Source organism: Anser brachyrhynchus, assembly GCF_964034855.1.
Source record: "Anser brachyrhynchus genome assembly, chromosome: 1".
Classification (NCBI taxonomy): domain Eukaryota; kingdom Metazoa; phylum Chordata; class Aves; order Anseriformes; family Anatidae; genus Anser; species Anser brachyrhynchus.
Window position 1 is genome coordinate 1,173,582 of NC_137694.1, and position 22,684 is coordinate 1,196,265.

The following is a 22,684-nucleotide window of genomic DNA, read 5'->3' on the forward strand; positions in this document are numbered from 1 at the left end:
TGGCACCCACTGGGACGGGGACGCCGGTAGCACCCATGGGGACAGGGACACTGGTGGGATCCATGGGGATGGGGACACTGGTGGCACCCACGGGGACATGGGTGGCACCCACGGGGATGGGGACACCGGTGGCACCCGTGGGGACAGGGACTGGGGTGGCATTTGTGGGGATGGGGACACTGGTGGCACCCGTAGGGATGGGGACACCAGTGGCACCCCCAGGGACAGGGTCCTGGTGACACCCCCAGGGACCTGGTGACACCCCCAGGGACGTCCCCACGGGTGCCCACGGGTGGCAGTGGCGCGTCCCCGAGCCGTGACACTCACACCCGCCGTGCGAAGCAGTGGTGTATTGCCCCCCCCAACCAGTGACAGGGGTGACAGGGGGTGACGGGGGGGGGTGACACAGGGGGGTGACACGGGGGGGTGACACGGGGCTCAGCGGGGCCTCAGGCGCGGGTACAGCACGAGGACGGCGGCGGCCACCACGAAGAGCAGGAAGGGCCCGAGCCCCCCGAGGGGTGCCTGGGGGGGGGGGAGGGGCAGTGTCACCGGGGTGGTGTCACCGGGGTGGTGTCACCAGGGTGGTGTCACCACCCCCCCCCCCGTGTCCTCCCCCCACCCCGTACCTGGGTCTCCTCCGAGCTGTGGGGCTGGGACCCCCCAGGCTCCGCGGGCTGGGGGGGCTCCGGGGAGGGCCCCAATGGGGGGGCTGGGGGGGACGGCTCCGTGCTGGTGGGGACCCTACGGGGGGGGGGGAATGGGGCTGAGTGATGGGGACGGGGACAGGAGGGGGGCGTGGGGACATGGGACATGGCTGGGGGGCAGGGGGCAGGGATGGGGACGGGGGGACACGGGGATAAGGGGACGTGGGGAGGGGGACATGGACATGGAGAGGGGGGAGGGGGACATGGGGACATGGCTGGGGGGCAGGGGACATGGATGGGGCCAGGGGGACGTGGGCAGGGGGACCTGGGGGACCCAGGGGACACAGGGACAGGGGGACACAGGGACAAGGGACAGGGGCACGTGGGCAGGGGGACACGGGGTCATGGGGACATGGGTGGGGGGTCAGGGGACACGGACAGGGGGTGACGGGGACGTGGGCAGGGGGCACAGGGGACAGAGGGGACGTGGACACAGCGGGGATAAGGACAGGGACACACGTGGGACACGGGGATGGGGACACGGGGATGGGGACACGGGGATGGGGACACGGGGATGGGGACACGGGGATGGGGACACGGGGACGTCATCGGGGGGATGTGGCCCAGGGGATGGGGAGATGGGGACACCTCCGGTGGGGTCATGGGGAGGGGAGATGGGGGACGGGGGGGACGTGGCCATGGAGGACATGGGGGGGACGTGGCCATGGGGGACACGTGAGGGGACAGGGGACGGGGACGGGGCCAGGCGGTACCGGTGTCCCCGGCTGTCCCCCGGGCAGCGGTGGCGGTGCTGCAGCGCCCGGTGCGCCTCGGCCACGCGGCCCAGCTCCTCTGCAGGGCGTCACCGCGGTGTCACCTCCTTGTGGTGTCACCTCCCGCGATGTCACCCCCCCCACGGTGTCACCCCCACCCTCAGCGAGGCGTCACCCCGCCCCAGGGTGTCACCCACACGCCGTGGTGTCACCGCGCCCCGCGGTGTCACCAGCCCCCAGGCTCGTTCCCGGCCCCACGGTGGCCACCGCGCTGTGCCACGGTGTCACCCCCCCCCCCCCGTGGCACGGCCATTGTCCCACCGTGACGTGGCCACCACCCTGCCACAGCATGGCCACCAGAGTGCCACCACCCTCCAGTCCATGGCCACCATCCCACTGTGCCTTGGCCACCACCCTCCAATCCATGGCCACCCCCTTGCCACTCCATGGCCACCACGCTCCCCTCCATGGCCACCAAAGTGCCACCACCCTCCCCTCCATGACCCCCATCCCGTTGTTACTTGGCCACCACCCTCCCCTCCGTGGCCACCACCTTGCCTTGCCATGGCCACCCCTCCTCCCCACGGCCCCCACCCCACCTCATCGCTCCACAGCCACCACCTCGCCACACCACGGCCACCACCCTGTCCCCGTCCCCGTCCCCATCCCCGTACCCCACAGCCGGGCCGCCTCGGAGGTGGCCTCCTGCCACTGCTGCTCCTTGCCACGGCTGCTGGCGCGCAGCGCGGTGGCCTCCAGCTCCCAGCGGGCTCCTAGCTCCCGGTGCATGGCCACCTCCTCCTGCAGGGTGGCTACCTCCCGCTGCCACGTGGCCACCTCGTCCCGCAGCCTGGTGGCCTCCCGCTGCCACGTGGCCGCCTCATCCTGCAGCGTGGCCGCCTCGTCCTGCCACGTGGCCACCTCGCCCCGCAGCCTGGTTGCCTCCCGCTGCCACGTGGCCGCCTCGTCCCGCGCCGTGGCCGCCTCGTCCCGCGCCGTGGCCAGCGCCCGCTCCAGCTGACCCCGCTCGGCCGCCTGCCCGGCCTGCAGCGCGCCCAGCTCCGCCTGCAGCGTCCCCAGCGCCGCTGCGGGACACGGGGAGGGGACACGGGGGGGGCACATCCATGGGGTCCCCATCCCATGGCGTCACCGTCCCATGGGGTGCCCAACCCCACAGAGTGCCCATCCCCATGGGGTGCCCATGCCATGGGGTGTCCATTTCTGGGGGTCCCTGTCCCCATGGGGTCCCCATCCCTGGGGGTACTGATCCTATGGGATCTCCATCCTATGGGGGTGCTCATCCATGGGGGTCCCCATCCCATGGGGTACCCATGCCTGGGGGTACTGATCCCTAGGGTCCCTGTCCCCATGAGGTGTTCATCCATGGGGGTCCCCATCCCACGGGGTCCCCATCCCTATGGGGTGCCCATCCCTGGTGGTCCCAGTCCTGTAGGATCCCTGTCCCCATGGGGTGCCCATTCCTTGGGGTCCTGATCCATGGGGATCCTAATCCCTGGGGGTCCCAATCCCTGGGAGTCCCTGTCCCCATGGGTTCCCCATCCCAATCCCTGGGAGTCCCTGTCCCCATGGGTTCCCCATCCCAACCCCTGGGGGTCCCAATTCCTGGGGTCTCTGTCCCCATGGGGTGCCTGTCCCCATGGGGTACCCGTTCCTGAGGGTCCCAATCCCTGGGGGTCCACATCCCTGGTGTCCCCGTCCTATGGGGTCCCAATCCCTGCGGGTCCCTGTCCCCCTGGGGTGCCCACCCCTGGGGTCCCTGTCCCCATGGTGTCCCCACCCCAATCCCTGGGGTCCCTGTCCCCATGGGGTGCCCATTCCTTGGGGTCCTGATCCCATGGGGTACCCATTCCTGGGGGGTCCCAGTCCCTGGGGGTCCCAATCCCATAGGGTCCCTGTCCCCATGGGGTCCCCATCCCAATCCCTGGGGTCCTGTCCCCATGGGGTCCCCATCCCAGGGGGATCCCAATCCCTGGGGGTCCCAGTCCCTGGGAGTCCCTGTCCCCACGGGGTCCCCATCCCGATCCCATAAGGTCCCCGTCCCCCTAGGATGCCCACCCCGGGGTCCCCCCCACCCCGCACCCCACTCACTGCCCACGGAGGGGCACCCGCTCAGCTCCATGGCCCCGTGGGGGGCACCGCGCCTGCCGCCGGCACCGCGGTCACCGGGGCCCCCGGTCACCCCGGTAACCGCTGCCACCCGCACCCAGTGCCACCAGTGCTCGGTGCCACCGGTCACACCAGTGCCCCCAGTGACACCCCTGACCCCGGTGACATCAATAACCAGTGCCCCCAGTGCTCCCAGTGCCCCCACCAGTGCCCCAACCTCCCAGTGCCCCAGTACCCCCATTTAGTGCCTCCACCTGCCTGTGCTCCCAGTGCTATCAGCTCCCAGTGCTGCCAGTGCCCCCACCAGTTCCATCAGCTCCCAGTGCCCCCACCTCCCCATGCCCCAGTGCCCCCATTACTGCCCCCATCTCCCAGTGCTCCCAGTGCTATCAGCTCCCAGTGCTGCCAGTGCCCCCACCAGTTCCATCCACTCCCAGTGCCCCAGTGCCCCCACCAGTGTCCCCACCTCCCAGTGCTCCCAGTGCTCCCAGTGCCATCAGCTCCCAGTGCTCCCAGTGCCCCCACCAGTTCCATCAGCTCCCAGTGCCCCAGTGCCTCCATTAGTGCCCCCACCAGTGCCCCCACCTCCCAGTGCCCCCACCTCCCCGTGCCCCAGTGCCCCCATTACCGCCCCCACTTCCCAGTGCTCCCAGTGCCATCGGATCCCAGTGCCCCCAACACCCAGCTGCAGGAGGGGGGCCAAAGGGGAGGTCCCTCTCTGGGGGTGGGGGCACCATGGGAGCCCCGGGGGGGGCAGCCGTGCCCCCCACCTCCCCGTGCCCCTCCCCACCGCCCTGTCCCCCCCAGCCCCACCTCACTCTGCGGGGATTTGGGGGGGCATCCCCGGACCTGGAGGGGGGGGGGGAGGTGGGGGCCCCCCCGCCCTTAATCCCCCCCCAGCTCCGCCCTAAGCGGCTTGGGCGCTTCCGCGCCGCAAAAAAAAAAAAATGAAAAAAAAAAATTAATTAGTTAATTAAAAGGGCTCGTCCGGGATTTGAACCCGGGACCTCTCGCACCCTAAGCGAGAATCATACCCCTAGACCAACGAGCCGCCGGCCGCGTTAGTGCGCACGCGCCTCCCAGACCCGGCCACGCCGCCCTCCCCCGAAATGGGGACGCGAAATGGGGACCCCCCAAAAATCCGACCCCAAAAAACAGCCCCGGAATGTGGCCCCAAAAATGCAGCACCCCCCTCCAAAAAAAAAAAAAAAAAGCCCAAAAAATGTAGCCCCAAAAAAACGGTCCCAAAAAAACGGTCCCAAAAATGCGGCCCCAAAACTGAGGACCCCAAAAAACAGCCCCGAAATGGAGCCCCAAAACCGAGGCATCAAAAAAAAAAAACAGCCCCAAAATGCAGCTCCAAAACTGCAGCCCCCAAACAAACAGTCCCAAAACTGCAGCCCCCAAAAAACAGGCCCAAAAATGCGACCGCAAAAATGCGGACCCCAAAAAACAGCCGTGAAATGTAGCCCCAAAACTGCAGACCAAAAAAACCCAGCCCCAAAAAAGCAGCCCCAAAAAAACACTCCCAAAAATGCGACCCCTAAATGCAAACCCCAAAAACCAGCCCCGCCAAAAAAACAGCCCCCAGAATGCAACCCCAAAGCTGCAGCCCCAAAAATGCAGCCCCAAAATGCAGCCCCAAAATTTGGACCCCCAAAATGTGGACCCAATAATGCAGACCCAAAAAAACAGCCCCAAAAATTCAGCCCCCCAAAATAACAGCCCCAAAACTGCAGCCCCAAAAAAAAACAGCCCCGAAATGTGGACTCCACCCTAAAAAACCCCGAAATGCGGCCCCCAAGAAACAGCCCCCCCCAAAAAAAAGCCCCAAAGTCCAGCCCCCAAAAAAACAGCCCCAGGATGCAGCCCCAATAATGCGCCCCCCCAAAAAAACAGCCCTGAAACGCGGCTCCAAAATGCACCTTCAGGATACGACCCCAAAAATGCGGCCCCCCAAAAACAACCCCAAAACTACAACCCTGGATGTACCCCCCCCCAAAATACAACACCAAAACGCCCCCCCCCCAACATGCAACCCCAGAATGCAACCCCAAAATTGCAGCCCCAGAACGTGACCTCAAAATGCAACCCCCCCAGACAAGGAGGGGCAGGCAGGGGGGTGACACGGGGGGGGGGGTGAAACAGGGGGGATGGGACATGGGGGGGCAAAAAGGAAGTGACATTGGGGGGGATGTCGGGGGCTTACATGGGTGGGGAGCGTTTTGGGGGGGTAATGGGGGGGTTACAGGGGTTGGGGGTGACACGGGTGGGGGTGGTATGGGGGGGTGTCATGGGGGGCATTATATGGGGGGGTAACTTGGGTGGGGGGTGTGATGGGTGGGGGGTGATATGGGTGGGAGGGTGACACAAATAAGGGGGTGATGGGTGGGGGGGTGACCCGGGTGGGGGGTGACATGGGGGGGAGATGACATGGGGGGGGACAATGCGGGTGGGAGGGTGACACAAGTAAGGGGTGATGCGGGGGGATGTTGTGGGGGGGAATTTCACGGGGTAATATGGGGGGGTGACATGAGTATGGGGGGGGTGACACGAGTAGGGGGTGATACAGGTGGGGGTGACATGGATGGGGGGGGTGACACAAGTATGGGGGGTGACACAAGTGGGGGTGACATGGGGGGGTCCCGGTGCCTCCTCCTCCTCCTCCCCCTGCTCCCTCCCCAGCCCCACACCGCGTCCAAGCCGGGGGTCCCATGGGCAGCCCCCCTCACCTGACCCCCCCTCCCCGCCCAGTGGTGGTTGGGGGGGGGCTCCTCAATCGGCTTAGCGCGGCGATTAGGCTGAGCGCGGGGGCTTAGCGCCCCTAATCCCCAAGTTTGGGGGGATGAGGGCCCTGATCCCCCCCTGAGCCTCTAAGCGGCTTGGGGCCGCGGGGCTATATGAGGGCCGTGCCGGGGGGCCACCGCCAGCCCCCCCCCCACCCCACCCCGACCACCGCCAGCATGTCGGAGGAGGAATTCTACCTGTTCACCAACGGCTCGGCGCCGGGGCCGTGGGACGGGCCCCAGTACCACATCGCGCCCCCCTGGGCCTTCTACCTGCAGACGGCCTTCATGGGCTTCGTCTTCGCGGTGGGCACGCCGCTCAACACGGTGGTGCTGCTGGTCACCGTGCGCTACAAGAAGCTGCGGCAGCCGCTCAACTACATCCTGGTCAACATCTCCTTCAGCGGCTTCATCTCCTGCATCTTCAGCGTCTTCATCGTCTTCGTGGCCAGCTCGCAGGGCTACTTCGTCTTCGGGAAGCACGTCTGCGCCCTCGAGGCCTTCGTGGGCACCACCGGAGGTAGGGGCGGCGCGGCGCGGCGCGGGGCCGGCGGGGCCGCCGCGCTGATGCCGCCGCCTGTGCCGCAGGGCTGGTGACGGGCTGGTCCCTGGCCTTCCTGGCCTTCGAGCGCTACATCGTCATCTGCAAGCCCTTCGGCAACTTCCGCTTCAGCTCCAAGCACGCGCTGATGGTGGTGGTGGCCACCTGGGCCATCGGCATCGGTGTCGGCTTGCCGCCCTTCTTCGGGTGGAGCAGGTCGGCACCACGGCACGGGGTGGGGTGGGATGGGATGGGATCGGATGGGACGGGACGGGATGGGATCGGATGGGATGGTCCCATTGGGTGCCATTGGGTGTCATGGGGTGTCTTGGGGTGCCACTGGGTGTCATGGGGTGTCTTGGGGTGCCATCAGGTGCCACCAGTTGCCATCAGGTGTCATGGGGTGCCTTGGGGTGCCATTGGGTGCCATCAGGTCCCATCAGGCATCATAGGTTGTCTTGGGGTGCCATTGGGTGCCATGGGGTGCCATCAGGTGTCATGGGTTGTCTTGGGGTGCCATCGGGTGCCATCAGGTGTCATGAGGTGTCTTGGCATGCTGTTGGGTGTCGTAGGGTGTCATTGGGTCATGGGGTGCCATCAGGTGCCATCAGGTGTCTTGGGGTGCCATCGGGTGCCATCAGGTGCCATGGGGTGTCTTGGGATATCTTGGGGTGACCTGGGGTGCTGTGGGGTGTCACGGGGAGCCGTGCAGTGCCGTCGGGTGCCATGGGATGCCATGGGGTGTCATGCGGTGTCTTGGGGTGCCATGCAAGGTCCCATGCGGATGCCATGCAGGTGCTGTGGGGTGTCCTGTGGGGGTCCCATGGGGGCGCTCTTCATGATGCCATGAGGGTGCCAGGCCACATGGCAGTGCCATGAGGCACCATGGGGTACGGTGGGGTGCCGTGGGGTTACACAGGGTGCTGTGTGGTGTCAAGGGGTATCATGGGTGTACTGCAGGGTGCCGTGGGGATGCTGGGGATGCTGTGGGGCTCAACGGGGTGCCATGGGGTGCCATGGGGATGCCATGGGGTGCCGCACGGTGCCATGGAGCCGCGCCGCCTCCCCGCAGGTACCTGCCCGAGGGCCTGCAGTGCTCGTGCGGCCCCGACTGGTACACGGTGGGCACCAAGTACCGCAGCGAGTACTACACCTGGTTCCTCTTCATCTTCTGCTTCGTCGTGCCCCTCTCCCTCATCATCTTCTCCTACTCACAGCTGCTGAGCGCCCTGCGGGCCGTGAGTGCGGGCGGCACGCGCGTGTGCAAGGGCAGGGGCTGGGGGGGAGGATGGGAGGGGCGAGACGAGGACGGGGGGGGAAGAGGATGGGGATGGGATGGGATGGGATGGGATGGGATGGGGAGAGGGAAGAAGGGGAAGTGTGGAGATGAGGGCTGGAGGGATGGGGCGTTGGAAGGAAGGAGGGAGGAAGGGCTGGTGGGATGGAAGAACAGAGGGATGCAGGGCTGGGGAGGAGGGCAGGGGGTGGGGACGGGGACAGGGATGGAGATGGGGACAGGGACAGGCAAGCAGCACCCAGGGGTGCTGCCCCCCGGGCGCAGGTGGCCGCGCAGCAGCAGGAGTCGGCCACGACGCAGAAGGCGGAGCGGGAGGTGTCGCGCATGGTGGTGGTGATGGTCGGCTCCTTCTGCCTCTGCTACGTGCCCTACGCCGCCCTCGCCATGTACATGGTGAACAACCGGGACCACGGCCTCGACCTGCGCCTGGTCACCATCCCTGCCTTCTTCTCCAAGAGCGCCTGCGTCTACAACCCCATCATCTACTGCTTCATGAACAAACAGGTGGCGCCCGGCGCACGGGGGGCACGGGCTGGGACGGGGACCCCCGGGGAGTGAGGGTGGCATCGGGCTGGGGACAGCCAGGGGGCAGGGACACCAGGACACCCGAGGATGTGGGCAGGGGACAGCACGGGACAGGGACAGGAGCAAGAGATGGGGACAGTGTGGTGCTGGGATGGGAACAGGCCCAGGAACGGGGATGGGGACAAGGATGGGGGTCACCACGTTCCCACTGGGACAAGGATGGGGGTCACCACGTTCCCACTGGGATGGGGATGGGGGTCACCACGTTCCGTTGGGACAGGGATGGGGTCACCACATTCCCACTGGGACAGGAATGGGGTCACCATGTTCCACTGGGACAGGGATGGGGGTCACCACGTCTCCAGGAGGATGGGGACACCACATTCCTATGGGGGCAGGGATGGGGGACCCCAAGTTCCCATAAGGAGAGGGATGGGGGCTGGGGGACACCACATTTCATTGAGATGGGGATGGGGACCCTACGTTTCATGGGGACAGGGATAGACATCACTGTGCTCCTGTGGGGACAAGAATAGGGGACACCATGTTCCCATGAGGACAGGGATGGACGTCACCATGCTCCTGTGAGGACAGAGATGGGGGGACACCACGTTCCCATTTGGACGGGGATGGGGACCCCATGTCTCATGGGGACAGGGATGGGGACACCACATTCCATGGAGACAGGGATGGGGGTCACCGCTTTCCTGTGGGGACAGAAATGGGGACACCATGTTTTCAGGAGGATGGGGACACCACATAGAAGTGGGAACAGGAAGGGGGGACCCCAAGTTCCATTGGGACAGGGATGGGGGAACTCAGGTTCCCATGATGAGAGGGATGGGGGACACCATGTTCCATGGGGACAGGGATGGGGATCACCATGTCCCCAGGTGGCCAAGGATGGAGGACACCATGTTCCTATAGGCCAAGGATGGCAGGCACCCCATGTTCCTATGGGGACAGGGATGGGGACACCACACTCCCATGGGGACAGGGATGGTGACACCAACATTCTCTGGGGCCAACGATGGAGGACACCACACGTTCCAGGGGGACAGGGATGGGGACACCACATCTCATGGGGACAGGGATGGGGACACCATGGGAAAAGGGATGGAGACACCACGTCCACTGGGGCCAGGGATGGAGATCGCCATGTCCGCAGGGGACCGAGGATGGGGAACATCACATTCCACGGGGACAGGGATGGGGACACCACATTCCTATGGGGACAGGGATGGGGACACCATGCGGGCCGGGGCTGGTCCCCAAAGCCAGCGGCTGCCGTCCCCGCAGTTCCGCGCCTGCATCATGGAGACGGTGTGCGGGAAGCCCATGACGGACGACTCGGACATCTCCAGCTCGGCGCAGAGGACCGAGGTGTCCTCGGTGTCCTCCAGCCAGGTCAGCCCCAGCTAGGAGCCACCGGCGCCCGGCCGGGACCCCCGTGGTGGCCGGGACCCCCGGCCAGCCTAGGACATAGGACAATAAACGCCGCCGCAATGCCGAGCCCGTCTGTGCCTTGGTGGCCCCACGGCACCGTGGGGCTGGGCCCCACGGGTGTGGGATGGGATGGACGCCAAGTGTGGGGCGCTGCGGGGGATCGCAACGGGGGAGCTGTGTCCTGCCCGGGACCCACAAGTGGGGGGCAGGAAGGGAGGTGGGGATTCTGCCCCCTGCCGTGGGGCTGTGGGGGGGCTGAGACCCCTTCTGTGGGGCACAACAAGCCCCATCTATGGGGCAGGATTGGTGTTGAAACCCCATCCACGGGGCTGAGACCCCATTTGTGGGGCTGGGGTCACACAGAGCTCCCATCTGTGGGGCAAGAGTGGTGCTGAGGTCCCACCCACGGCACTGGGGCAGTGCTGAGCACCCTTCCATGGGGCAGGAGGGGTGCTGTGCCCCCATCCACAGGGCTGACATGGGGCAGAGCCCTCATCTATGGGGCAGGAGCGTGACTGAGACCCCCATCTATGGGGCTGGTGCTACACAGAACCCCTATCTATGGGGCAGGAGCGTGACCACGGCCCCATCCCGACCGCCCCCGGACCCTCCCCGTGCCCTGCTCCCAACGCTTCCAAATTAAGGCGCCGCGCGCCGGGCCCGGCGGCCCCGTTCCAGGCAGCCGAGAGCCGCGGCTCGGCCCCCGCAGCACGGCAAGCACCGCGCTCCCCACGGCCCCACCGCGCTACGGGGCCAGGGGAAAGGGGGCGGTTAGGGTAAGAGGGCAGGGGGTGGGGGAACGCAGCCCCCTCGCCCCCAACACCGCGGCGAGGGCAGAGCGGGGTGCCCACGGCGCAGCGACAGCAGGGCCAGCACCAGGACGGGTGAATGGAAACGGTTTTATTGACAGCCGGACGCTCGCGGCCGCGCAGAGCCCAGGTCCCACTCCGCAGGGGGTCCCCGGTGCTGGGGGGGGGGTAGGGGGAGGCACGCGCAGCTCCGAGCCCCCCCCCACGAGTTTCCTCCAGGCCAAGGCTGGGTTCGAGTTATATCAAAAGTGTTACTTCAGAGGGTTACATGAGATAGCACGAGTACAGAACGCGCAGCGGCCGCGCTTCGGAGCCCGGGGCTGAGCCGCTGCAGCGCCCGCGGCGAGGGGAGGACGGGGTGCTCCGGGGGGCGGGGGGACCGCGGAGCTTCGGGGAGCTTCCCTTCACGCTGCCCCCCGTCCTCGGCCCCGCGCGCGGTGGATGAAGGCACTTGGAGCGGCGCTGGGCGTGCGGGGGAGGCGGTCGGAGGCCTCCCCCGAGCCCGGAGCAGTGCCCGAAGCGGCCCCGCGCTCGCTTGCCTTACTAGGAGCGGCGGCGGCGGGCTCTGAAGGCGCGCCAGGAGGGCGGGCGGACGCGGCGCCGTCCCCGGGGTTGTTCGGCCGAGCCGGATCCCGCTGGGGAGCGGAGAAGGGCGAGGGTGGGCCCGGAGTCGTGGGGAGCCGCCGGGGGGCCGCAGGGGTGCCCTTCGCCTCCTTCTCCTCGGGGCAGCGCTCGTGTTCTGGGGCTCGCTTTTTTTTTTATATCTCAGGGCTTCGCTTTTTGTTTTCTTTTCCTCCTTCCAAGGCCGCAGCTAAGGACGTACAAAAATCAAAGCGGGGGGGGGAGAGGGAGGCAGGGCGGGGGGGAAAACCCTCAGCGCTGCTCTGCCGCTAGCTCTCGGGATACGTGTTCTTCACTTCACATGGAACCAAAACAATACAAAAATAAACAGAGCTCGTTAGACCATAAAACAAAAGTGTAAATCTAAAAACCACAACGTGTCATAATGAGAGGTCGGTTCTCAGAACACCGAGTCCCCACTCCTTTGGGGAAAAAAGGAGAAAAAAAAAAAAAAAAAGGACGGGAGAGAGATTTCGTTTTCACCTCATAGCCTGAAATAACAGTCTCAGTAGCGAAAATGTTTCTCATGATAATCCAGAAACTGTAAAAAATAAATTATTTAAGAAAACGGGTTTCTCTGTACAGGTCTTAAAATTCGTCGTGCCGCACCAAGGCCTCCCCGAAGTCCGTGGCCTGGCTCCCCACGAACAGGTCGTACTTGTCCACGATCTCCTCCTTGGTGAGCTTCCCGTCCTGCAAGAGAGCAGAGGGGCGAGCGCTGGTCACCGCGTGCCGCCGGCGCTCCCCGGGGGCATCACCGCGGTGCGCGGCCCCAAGCCGCGACGCCGAGCGCCGCGTGCCCGGCCTGGACGTAGGGGCGATGCTCGTGGGGTATCCGTGCGCCCCAAAAAGCCGGGGAGAGGAGATTCTGCCCCACCTTGTTCTGGTCGGACTCGTAGACGAGGTGCCGCGCTTCCGCCTCGGCGTGGTCGTAGTCCGAGGGCAGGATCCAGTCCTTGGTCTCCTCCTTGTCCATTTTGCCGTCGCGGTTCTTGTCCCGGAACTCCACAAACTGCTCCCTCTCCGTCTTCACCCACTCGGGCTCATCGGTGTCGCCGTCGTGGCTGTACATGTCACCTGCGAGGCACGGGGCGACCGTGAGCCCCCCCCCCCGCCCCGATTTCACCGCGCCCAACCCCAGAAACCCGACGCGGCGCTTCCCAGGAGCCTGGCGGGGCGGGCGGCGCTCCCACCGACATTATTGTCGAGTCGCGCGCTTCTCGCCGCCCTCGTCCCCCCGTCCCTCCCCCTCGCCGCAGCCCCCGTTTCGGGTGTCGGTGCCGGAAGGGCAGCTGTTGGGCTCGGAGGCTCGGCAGTTGGCGGCCGCGCCGAGCGGGAGCAGATGTTCCCTTCTGTCTGGGGCACGCTGCGATCCTGCCCGGCCTCCCCGCACGCTCGCCTTGAACCCTGAGCTGCTGGGGGGGGGAGAGGGGGAGCAGGCCCCCGCGCACTCACCGATGTACTCCTCCAGGTCGATGAAGCCGTCCCCGTTCTTGTCGATGTCCTCCATGGTCTCCTGCAAGAGGGAGCGAGCGCGGTCAGCGGGGAGCCCCCCCCTCGGCCACGCGGCGGGGCGGGCGGCGGGGCGGGCGGCGTGCCCACCTGCACCACGATGTCCTTCATGTAGTCGTACTCCTCGGGGTGCAGGAAGGCGGTGAACTCCTCCTTGGTGGCCGTCAGGTCGCCGTCCTTGTCGGCCATCTTGAAGCGCCGCTCGTCCCGCACCATCATCTGCTTGTAGTTGAAGCCGTCGTCGGGGTCCGGGTCGTCTGGGTGCACGAGAGGAGAGGCGGCCGCGCCGGGTCAGCTCCGTCGGGGAGCCCGGCGCCGCTCGCCAACCCCGCCGCGTTAATTAACCACCACGCTAATTAACCACCACGCTCAGACACCCGCGGGCTGCACCTATGCTGCGAGGAGGGGGAGGAGGAGGAGCTGCAAGCGGCCCGGCGAGGATGCTGTGCGCCACGGAGCGTGGTTTTGGGGCGTTTCTGGAGGGAAACGGGCAAAGGGGGGAGCTGTGCTGGGGGCACGTGGAGCCGCAGGGCGCTGGCTTTGCCCGTCTGTCCGTCCGCCCCCCCCGGTAGCGGGGATGGGTAGAGGACGACGCAGCCGAATCGGAGGCTGAGAGGAGGTGAGAGCCAGGCCCGGGCTAAAAAAAGGCTCGCTGCCGGCTCCGCTTACAGCCCGGACAAAAGGCCCGGGATTAGGAAGCTGTGTGCGAGCCGCGGTGCCGGCCAGCCGTTAAATATAGCCGGCGGGAGGTTTTATTTCAAGTCACCCCCAAGGCACAACTAATCCTCAGGTTCCCTGCTCCGGCGCGCAACGCGGCCAGCCCAGCTCGCCTCCGAGGAGCGCTCCCGAGCCGGGACGGGCTCTTGTGCCGTGACCGGGCCCCTTGGGAAGCTCGCTGCCACGTGGGGGGGCTGCTTCGTGAGGCTCTGACCCACTTAGGGGGGCGAAGAAGAAGGGGGAGAAGCAGCCACGGCACAAGGGAAGCGTTGTGCGAGGCAGGCCTGGGGCACAGAGCTGAGGAACGGCCCGGCAGGAGGAGAAGGGGAAGCCTGAAGCTCGCCCCGTCGGCCAAACACGGGGGCAACGCGAGCGCTTCAGGCTCCAGGACCTGCCAGCGGCGCTGAGGGAAGCCGCCGGTGCCGAGCGGCAAACTACACGCACCATTCACTCCTTGCTTTAAGGGTTTTTTTTAAGAGCCCGCTGCCTCGCCATGAAGCTGGCAGAGAGCCGCCCCCTGCCCATCCTGCTTTCCTCGAGGAAAGGAAGATTTGAGGCGGGCCCGCAGGGCCGCGGGCGGCAGCAGCGCTCCTCGCGGGCAGCCAAGGGGCGGGCGGCGCAGCAGCGCGCGGCTCCCACGCTGCGAGCGGGACGCTCTTAACGCGATTAAGGGCTCGGCCGTGCCTTGGCCGCGCGTCAAGGCGCTGCGCGGGTGTTCCCAGGGCCGCTGCTGCCAGGGGAGGAGAAGAGGAGGAGGAGGAGAGGACGGCCTCTGGTAGGAGATGGGGGACGGGGGCAGAACCGTGCCGCGGAGGAGCCGTCCCCGCAGCGGGAGCGAGCAGCCCCCGCGCTGCTCCTTTCTTTTCCTCCTTTTCTACCTTTTCTTTTTGGGACAGTTTTTAAGCTTTCTACGCCCGCGGCCCTTAAAACCCCGTTGCGGGGAAGCTCAGAAAGCAGCGTGAAAGCCTTTTACAGCTCTCCCTCCCTGCAGGCTGACTCTGGTGGGGGTGGGTTTCCAAAAACTAGAGGGGCTGCGGGTGGGGGGCACCTCAGCTCTGAAGGGGAAGCTGAGGGGATGGCTGAGGGCAGGGCGAGCCGGAGGCTTCCTGCGGCTCAGCTCCCTCAGGAGAAGCGGCTCGAGGGAAGACGGATTAGCCCCGGGGGGCGAGGCAGCGCGCTCCATACGTCCCGCGGAGCATTTGACTATCTTTGGAAATATTTAGCAAATTGAGCTTTATTTCGCGCTTCCGCGCCGGGGCTCGGCACGCCATATATGTATGCGCTCCGGAGCAGGGGAACGAGGGGCAGAGAAGCGCCGGCGCGCGGCGCTCGGCCCCCAGCACAGCTCCTCCCTGCGCCCCGGGGCCTCCGCTTTCCCCCCCCAGCCCCAAAAATGCACCAGCTCCGCGGGCCAGGACCCAAGAAAAAAGCCAAGAAAAGGGGTGGGCAGAACCTGGAGCTGGGGAGCCAGCAGAGACCCTCGCCAATTTGTGGGGCCGAGGAAGGGTTTTTGGGCGCCCGGGGAGCCGGCCCCAGGAGCGGCGCCGTGGCGGGGGCTGGGTTTCACAACCAAGGGCGTCGATAAAGCAGAGGTCGCGCCACGCGCCCGCGCTGCACCTTTGGGTTCGGGGCTCCCGCGGCGAGGCCGAGGGAAGGAGCTCGGCTCGCGGGGGGGCTTTGGGGCTGCGTCCCGGGGGGACCTCTGCTTTATGGACCGGGGACCAGCACCGGGTTTGAGCCCTCGCCCCTTACCGAGGTAGGTGCCATATGTCACGTTTCTGTACTCATCCCAGGAGATAAATCCATCTTGGTTCAAGTCGAACTCCTGCCACTGGCGTTCGACACTGTCATACACGTACTTCTTCTGGGCCTTCTTAATCCAGGCTTTCAGCTCCCCCTCCGTCACAAACCCATCCTTATCCGTGTCTATCTTATCTACAATCACTCTACAAAACAAAACAGCAAGTTTCAAGTGCCGGCTCCGCGACGCTTCGGTCCCAAGCGCAGCGACCTACCTAGGATGTAGCCGTAGGTGGCATTTTTATACTCCTCCCAGGAAATGAGGCCGTCCTCATTGAGGTCGTGCCCCTTCCACTGCCGCTCTACATCCTCGTATATCCAGCGCTTTTGTGCAAACTTAATCCAGTCTTTGAGCTCTTCCACAGTTACAAACCCGTCTTTGTCTTCATCTATTTTACTTACAATCTTTCTGTGGGGAATGCAGAAAAATCCAGCACAAGTTAAGGGAAACGAGGCTCTGGGGGGGGGGGGAGCGCCGACCTGACCTTCTGTGCCACCAGAGCCCACAACGGGGCTCAGCCCTCGCGATCCGCGGGGCATTAAAACCGCGGGGCATTAAAACCGCGGGGCATTAAAACCGCGGGGCATTAAAACCGCGGGGCATTGCCACTGGGTTTTTAGTGGTGGCTGCGAGGCCACAGACACCCTGCAGGTGCCCGCCGCCGCTCGGCACGTTCCAGTCCCCATCTTTGGGGCGGATCCACGAGCTCGTGGCCCCCCAGCAGCCCCCGGGGACCCCGTGGGGGGGGGATGTTCTGCTCCCAGGGGAGCCCCCCCTGACGTGAAGCAGCCCCCGGGGAGGGAGCACAGCCCCGGCAGCCACGCGAGGAATGCGGCGAGGCGCTGGGCCCCGGCGGAGCAGCAGGTGGGAGCGGGGCCGGGCGCTGTCATCGCCCCGCATTTAGCTCCCGCCTCGCGCTCTTCTCCTCCCCCCATCCCGGGGGCTTCGCTTTTAAAGCCGGCCCCGCGATGCCACCTGCCCCCAACGCCCCGAGGTGAGCAGAGGGACGGGGCGAGGGCGTTGCGAGCGCTCCCAGCCCCTGCTGGAGCCTTCCTGCTCGGTCCCATGTGCCGTTGTAGGGACCCGGGGCACCGCGGCGGCGTTTAACGCCGGGCACGGCTCAGCTCCCACCCCCTGCGCATGCAGCATGGGACGAATTAATCCCTCCGTGCCACCCCTCCGCCCCCAGACCCGCAGGACAGCGCCGCGGCCCCCTCCCCAGCGCCGCGGCAGGGCGCCCCGACGCACGCAGCATGCTGAGCACCGGCGGTCCCGAGCGCCGGCCGCGGCACCGCAACGCCAGCCGAATTTTGGGGCTCCTTGGGGGGGGCCGCCAGGCAGCCCGCACCCATCCCTCGTGCGCCCGCGGTGAGATCAGGGCCTGGAGCACCCGGGGAGCACCCGGGGAGCACCCGACGCCGCGGTCCTTCCACGCAAAGCCGCGTCCAGCTCCTCGCCCTCGGCCGTGGGGGCTCCAAGGAGCCGAGCGAGCGCGGCACAGCCCCGACCCTTGCGGCTCCTGGGGCGCGAGGCGTGGAAACCGGGAGGGGTTTTCATGAAAAAAGGGGGAGGTTTGTCACGAAAACGGGGCTCCGGCACCACGCACCGGGTGCCCGCAGCTGACGCCGGGGGGGCTTCGGGGAAAGAAGCAAGGGGGAGAGCAGCTGGTTGCGGCCCCGGTGGCGTTTCGGGGAGCACCGCACGGAACGGCACGCCGTGAGGCAGGGCGCCTGAGGAAAAAAAGCTCTTTTGCTTAATCCTGCGCTCACAGCGAGAGAACAAAACCCTCCCGGGGCTGAGGAAACGTGTCGGACTGGCCTCCAAGTGAAAACACCAAAATGTTGTGTTTTTTTTTTTGTCCAGGGCTCGGAGCAGCCCCGTTAGAAAAGTCCCAGTGGAAGCCGTGCCCCGGGCCGGGCCCCGCTGGCAGCGCCTCCAGCAGATAACTGCACAGCCACGGAGGCAGCGCGCCGAGCCCCGGGGTTAGGAAAACAAGAGCCGGCGGGGGAGGGCAGCCAGCGTGTTCCTGCCCCTCCTCCCGGGGCTGATTCCCCCCCCCAAAAAAACCCCGAGCAGGGCGCGGGGCTGGCCCCGGGCCTCCCCACGTGGGAAAGGCGTCATTTTGGGGGGCTGCTCGGGAGGTCGGAGCCTCCCCGAGCCAAACGGGAACAACTGCGCCGGCAGCTGCGGCGGCGGAGGCAGGTGGCAGCGGGAGGCGCGGCACCGAGGTTAATTTTAGAGTTAATTGGAAAGAAACGCTCCCTTTTTGTGATCCTGGGGGGGGGGGCCGGGCACGTGCACCACGCAGCGCCAGCTACGGACGGGGAATTTGGGGGCCCTGGGGGGGGGGCTTCCTCCAACCTCGGGGTGTGGTTTTGGGAGCGTTGTTGGGCAGGGACCAGCACGTGCTCACAGCGAGCCGAGGCGAGCTGGCAGGAAGAGCTCAGCACCCCCGCAAGCGCCCCCGACACGCCGCCGTTTCGGGGCTGCCCCGCGGCGCCACGTCCCCCTTTTCGGGGGAGGCTTTTTTTTTTTTTTGGGGGGGGGGGGTGTTGGTTTCCTTACCCCAGCCTCTCCTTGCTCTCCTCCGGCGTCAGCTGGTCGAAGGTCTTGGCCTCGTCGGCGCCCAGGAAGGCGTCGTGGTCGTAGTCGAAGCTCTGGGCGTCGTCGTGCACCTTGTCGCTGAGCTGCGCCTCGTGGTGCACCCGGTCCTTCTTCTCCGTGGGCTTGGCCGACACGCAGGCCACCCCGAGGGACAGGCACAGGAGGAGCTGCTGGATGCTCATGGTGAACGCTGCGCCTGCGGGGCACGGGGAGGGGGGGGGACGCTCAGCGGGTCGCGCCGGGGGTCAGCCCACGGCCCGCGGCCGCCCCGGGGCGCTGGTCCCGGTTTGGTGGTCCCGGGAACGGTTGCCCAGCTCCTTTGTGTCGTAATTAACGGTAAAAGCGGTGCCCGGATCCTTCGCATCGTGGTTAATGGCAGGAGTGAGGGCTGTCCTCACAGCCCCGGCTCTGAGGGGACAGAACCGAGCCCCCGGTACGTGGGGGAGGAGGAAGAGGAGGAGGAGGAGGAGGAGGAGGGATCAGCCCCGTGGTTGTCCCAGCGATGAGGGATCGGCCACGTGGCGCAGGGAAGCCGCGCTCACGGCCACGAGGTGCGAGGAGAAGGGGCTGAGCTCACGGGGACACACTGAGCACGTGGACGGAGCCGTGTCCCCAGGGGGTGAGACCCAAGGAACGCCCCGCACAGAGCCCCCGGGTCCTCCCCTGCCTTCGTTAGCTAATTAGGGGTGCCTGACAAGCCCCTGGGCAAGAGAGCCATGGAATCACAGAACCGTTAGGGTTGGAGAAGCCCTCCAGGATCACCTGGTCCAACCACCCCCTCCCACCAATGTCACCACCAAACCACGTCCCCAAGCACCACGTCCGACCTCTCCTTGAGCACCCCCAGGGACGGTGACGCCACCACCTCCCTGGGCAACCCGTCCCAACGCCTGACTGCTCTTTCTGAGCAGAAATGTCCCCTCGTTTCCAACCTGAACCTCCCCTGGCACAACTTGAGGCCGTTCCCTCTGGTCCTGTCACTGGTTACCTGTGAGAAGAGGCCGACCCCAGCCCCCCACCCCTTCCTTTCAGGCAGTTGCAGAGAGCAATGAGGTCTCCCCTGAGCCTCCTCTTCTCCAGACCAAACCCCCCCAGCTCCCTCAGCCGCTCCTCACAGGACTTGTGTCCCAGGCCCTTCCCCAGCTTCGTAGCCCTGCTCTGGACACGCTCCAGGGCCTCGACGTCCTTCTGGTAGTGAGGGGCCCAAAGCTGAACCCAGCACTCGAGGTGCGGCCTCACCAGAGCAGAGCACAGATGATCACCTCCCTGCTCCTGCCGGCTGCACCATCCCTGATCCCAGCCAGGATGGCGCTGGCCTTGCCGGCCACCTGGGCACGCTGCCGGCTCACGGTCAGGTCACCAACCAGCACCCCCAGGTCCTTTTCCTCTGCACGGCTTTAGAGTCTCTCTGCCCCCAGCCTGTAGCGCTGCGTGGGGTTGGTGCGGCCAAAGCGCGGGACCCGGCACCGGGCCGTGGAAGAGCCCCAGCAGAATCACGGAAAGGCTGGGGCTGGACGGGACCCTAAAGGTTACCAAACCGCATCCAACTCCTGCCACGGGCAGGGACGCCACCCACCAGATCAGGTTGCTCAGGGTCTCAGCCAGCCTGGCTTCAAACACCCCCAGGGATGGGGCATCCACAGCTTCCCTGGGCAGCCTGTGCCAGGGCCTCACCACCCTTACAGCAAAGAACTTCTTCCTAATGTCCAGTCTAAATCTCCCCTCTTTCAGTTTAAGACCATTCCCCCTCGTCCTATCATCCACCCAAGCGAAGAGCCCTTCCCCATCCTTTTATCAGCCCCCTTTAAGTACTGAAAACCTGCAAGGAGCTCTCCCCAGAGCCTTCTCCTCTCCAGGCTGAGCACCCCCAGCTCCCTCAGCCCCACAGCAGAGGGGCTCCAGCCCCTGCAGCGTCCTCCTGGCCCCCTCCGGACCCCCTCCAACAACCCCACATCCTCCTGGCGCTGGGGGCCAGACCTGGGTGCAGGACCCCAGGCGGGGCCTCAGGAGGGCAAGAGCAGAAGCTCACCGTGTCCTGCTCCCGGCTCTGCGCTCCTGGGTCCCCAACGGAGCGCCCCAAAACCCGTCTCCACCTCCAGCAGAGCCGTGCCCACGTCCCTGGTGGGCCCAGCCCAGCCCCGCCCCCCCCCCCCGGGGTGCAGAACCTGTCCCTAACGCCCACCCCGCTGTCCCCCCACTCCCACAGGGAGCACCACACCGCTCCCCTCGCCCCAGGGGAACCCACGGGAGCGGAGCGGGGCCCCGTTACACCGAACACCCCAGGGCTCGGGGCCCTTCCCCCCGGTGCCACGTCCCCCCGATCCCCGTCCCCCCCCCCGGTCCCTTTCCAAGGCCCCGACCTCTGCCGGTGACCGCGGCGGGCCCGAGGCCAGCCAAGGCAAACAGAGGGGGCACGAGGACGGACGGACCGAGGGACAACCGGACGGACACACGGACCGAGGGGGGTCCCAGCGGCTCGGGGCTCCCCCCCGGTGCCGGTACCGCCACCACGGGGGGGGGGGGGGGCTCGGGGCGGCCCGGCAAGCCCCGGGGCGGGCCCGGTGACCCCCACGACCCCCTAAATCCTTTCATTTCACCCCAAATCCTCTCATTTCACCCCCAAACCAGCACCGGGGGAACCTCCCCGAGCGCCCCCCCCCTCCCGTTGCCATGGCGACGCCAGGCCCCAAGCCCGGTACCAGGCCCCGGGGCCGTGACCAGGCCCCCGCCGCCCCATCACCGCCCCATCACCGCCCCCCCCCCAGCCCGGGACCGACCCCCCGGACCCACCGGACCCACCGGACCCCCTCAGCCCCCCCCCTCGATCCCCCCCCGCCCCCCGCCGTTACCCGCCAGTGCCGCCGCCGCCCGCTCTCCCCTCCCGCTCCGCCGACCGGAAGTGGGCGCCGCGCCACGCCGCTCGGCCTTCCCCCCCCGCCGCCGGCCAATCGGAGCGCCGCTCCTTCCCCGCCGCCGCCACGCGCGGCGCGCCGATTGGTCCGCCCCGCCGTCCGTCACGCCCGCCCCGCCCTCCTCTCCGCCTTCTCCTCCCGGCCCCGCCCTCGCCCGCCGAGGCCCCGCCTCCCCGCGCGGGATGAGGGCGCTGATTGGCTGCAAAGCGCCACGTCCTCACGCGCGCGCCGGCAGACGGCCACGCCCCCCCCGGCCCCGCTCCGCCACTGCGCAGGCGCGGCGGGGGAGAGGGGCTGAGGGTGCGGGTGGGGGGGCGGTGGTCACGTGGTGCGGGAAAGGGCGGGAAGAGGCAGGCGGCGGCCGCGAGGGCGGCGCCATTTTGAGGGGGGCGTCGGCGCCATTTTGAGGGGCGCTGAAAGGGGAGCGGAGGCACCGCCGCCGCCTTTTCAGCCTTCCTCACCCCGCTGAGGTGATGCCGGCCGCCAGCTCTCTGGCAGCAGGGTGCCGGAGGCATCCTGCGGGCGTTCTCTCCCTGCAGCACCTGCGGAGTGAGGGGAGGTGATCACCAAGATGGCGCCCGCCCGCCTCACGGGGTGAGGTCTGTCAGGGTGAGCCTCAGGCAGCGCCGTGCTGCCGAGACGCGGCTTTTCCACAGTTCATAACCCTAAATCCCCTAAATCCCCAAAATTACACGATGACAGAACAGCTCAGGTTGGGACAGACCTCGTAGATCACCCAGGTCCAGCTAAGAGTTAGGAGAATCTTAGCAAATAGAGCTAAAGAGGATGCTCCCTGTCACACAATAAAGGGGATATTACCCAGCCTAAAATGTAGAAGATGCTCCCCATCCCACAAAGCAGATGTTATCCATCCCAAAACACAGAGGATGCTCCCCATCCTACAAATCAGGGGATGTTCCCCATCCCAAAGTGTGAGGCATGCTCCCCAACCCACAAAGCAGGGGACGGTCCCTGTCTTTATTAACTGTTGTGCAAATTAATTACAGCAAGAAGCCTTGGGCCCCTTACCAAGGTCAGTGTCTTGGTAAGAGCGTGACTGAGTCTGCACAAAGACAAGAAGTCAACCGGTGGTGGCGAGGAAGAGTCGTCAACCTTCATCGACCGCCGCCAGGAGACACTACACAAGGCAGGCGGGAGGAGCTGATGGAAATGACTCCTTGGAACTAATTTTAATACGAAGCGGGGACAGGTTATGCATATGTATAGCCGCATTGTGAAACTCCATGTGTATATAACTCTTTACTGCATATAACCATGGCAAGTTGCCGCGTCGGGCGGGCACGACTTTGGTGGGACTACCCCCCGTGCTGCCCAGCGCTGAATAAACACTCCTACTTTACAGTCCTACTGATTGCGGAGTCTATTTTCTGCAAGTCATCAGCCCGTGTCGTGGCAGAGCGGTGACGCCGAGCGGCACCGGCCGTGTCACCGTGGCGGGCGTCCTGCTGGGAGTCCTCGTCACGCTGCGAGGCGCCATGACCGCAGCGGGCCAAAAATAAACACAAGCAGTACAGGGACGCTATGCTGGTGAGCGGACGGCAAATT

The 22,684-nt window shown here is 66.2% G+C and overlaps 3 protein-coding genes across 4 annotated transcripts; 1 reads left to right on the plus strand and 2 right to left on the minus strand.

The window, feature by feature from the left end:
* Positions 1–438: 438 nt before the first annotated feature.
* Positions 439–2,730, minus strand: LOC308187754 (uncharacterized protein; the record flags this gene model as incomplete). The annotated part of the gene is made up of 3 exons (XM_080575996.1): positions 2,095–2,730; positions 623–744; positions 439–525 (listed from the first exon to the last, which is right to left on the minus strand). Exons 1-3 carry the CDS (start codon positions 2,555–2,557, stop codon positions 439–441), a joined length of 672 nt encoding a protein of 223 aa, XP_080432122.1. The 5' UTR covers positions 2,558–2,730.
* Positions 2,731–6,510: 3,780 nt separating this feature from the next.
* OPN1SW (opsin 1, short wave sensitive) lies at positions 6,511–12,105 on the plus strand (the record flags this gene model as incomplete). The annotated part of the gene is made up of 5 exons (XM_080577522.1): positions 6,511–6,853; positions 6,922–7,090; positions 7,947–8,112; positions 8,436–8,675; positions 9,996–12,105. 5 exons carry the CDS (start codon positions 6,511–6,513, stop codon positions 10,116–10,118), a joined length of 1,041 nt encoding a protein of 346 aa, XP_080433648.1. The 3' UTR covers positions 10,119–12,105.
* Positions 11,028–21,173, minus strand: CALU (calumenin). 2 transcript variants are annotated; one of them, XM_080577518.1, is made up of 7 exons: positions 21,056–21,173; positions 18,168–18,402; positions 15,554–15,747; positions 13,175–13,341; positions 13,028–13,088; positions 12,450–12,649; positions 11,028–12,265 (listed from the first exon to the last, which is right to left on the minus strand). In XM_080577518.1, exons 2-7 carry the CDS (start codon positions 18,386–18,388, stop codon positions 12,161–12,163), a joined length of 948 nt encoding a protein of 315 aa, XP_080433644.1. In that variant the 5' UTR covers positions 18,389–18,402; positions 21,056–21,173; the 3' UTR covers positions 11,028–12,160. The 2 variants fall into 2 exon arrangements, with proteins under 2 accessions (XP_080433644.1, XP_080433645.1); XM_080577519.1 differs by lacking the exon at positions 15,554–15,747 and adding an exon at positions 15,817–16,010.
* Positions 21,174–22,684: the final 1,511 nt, after the last annotated feature.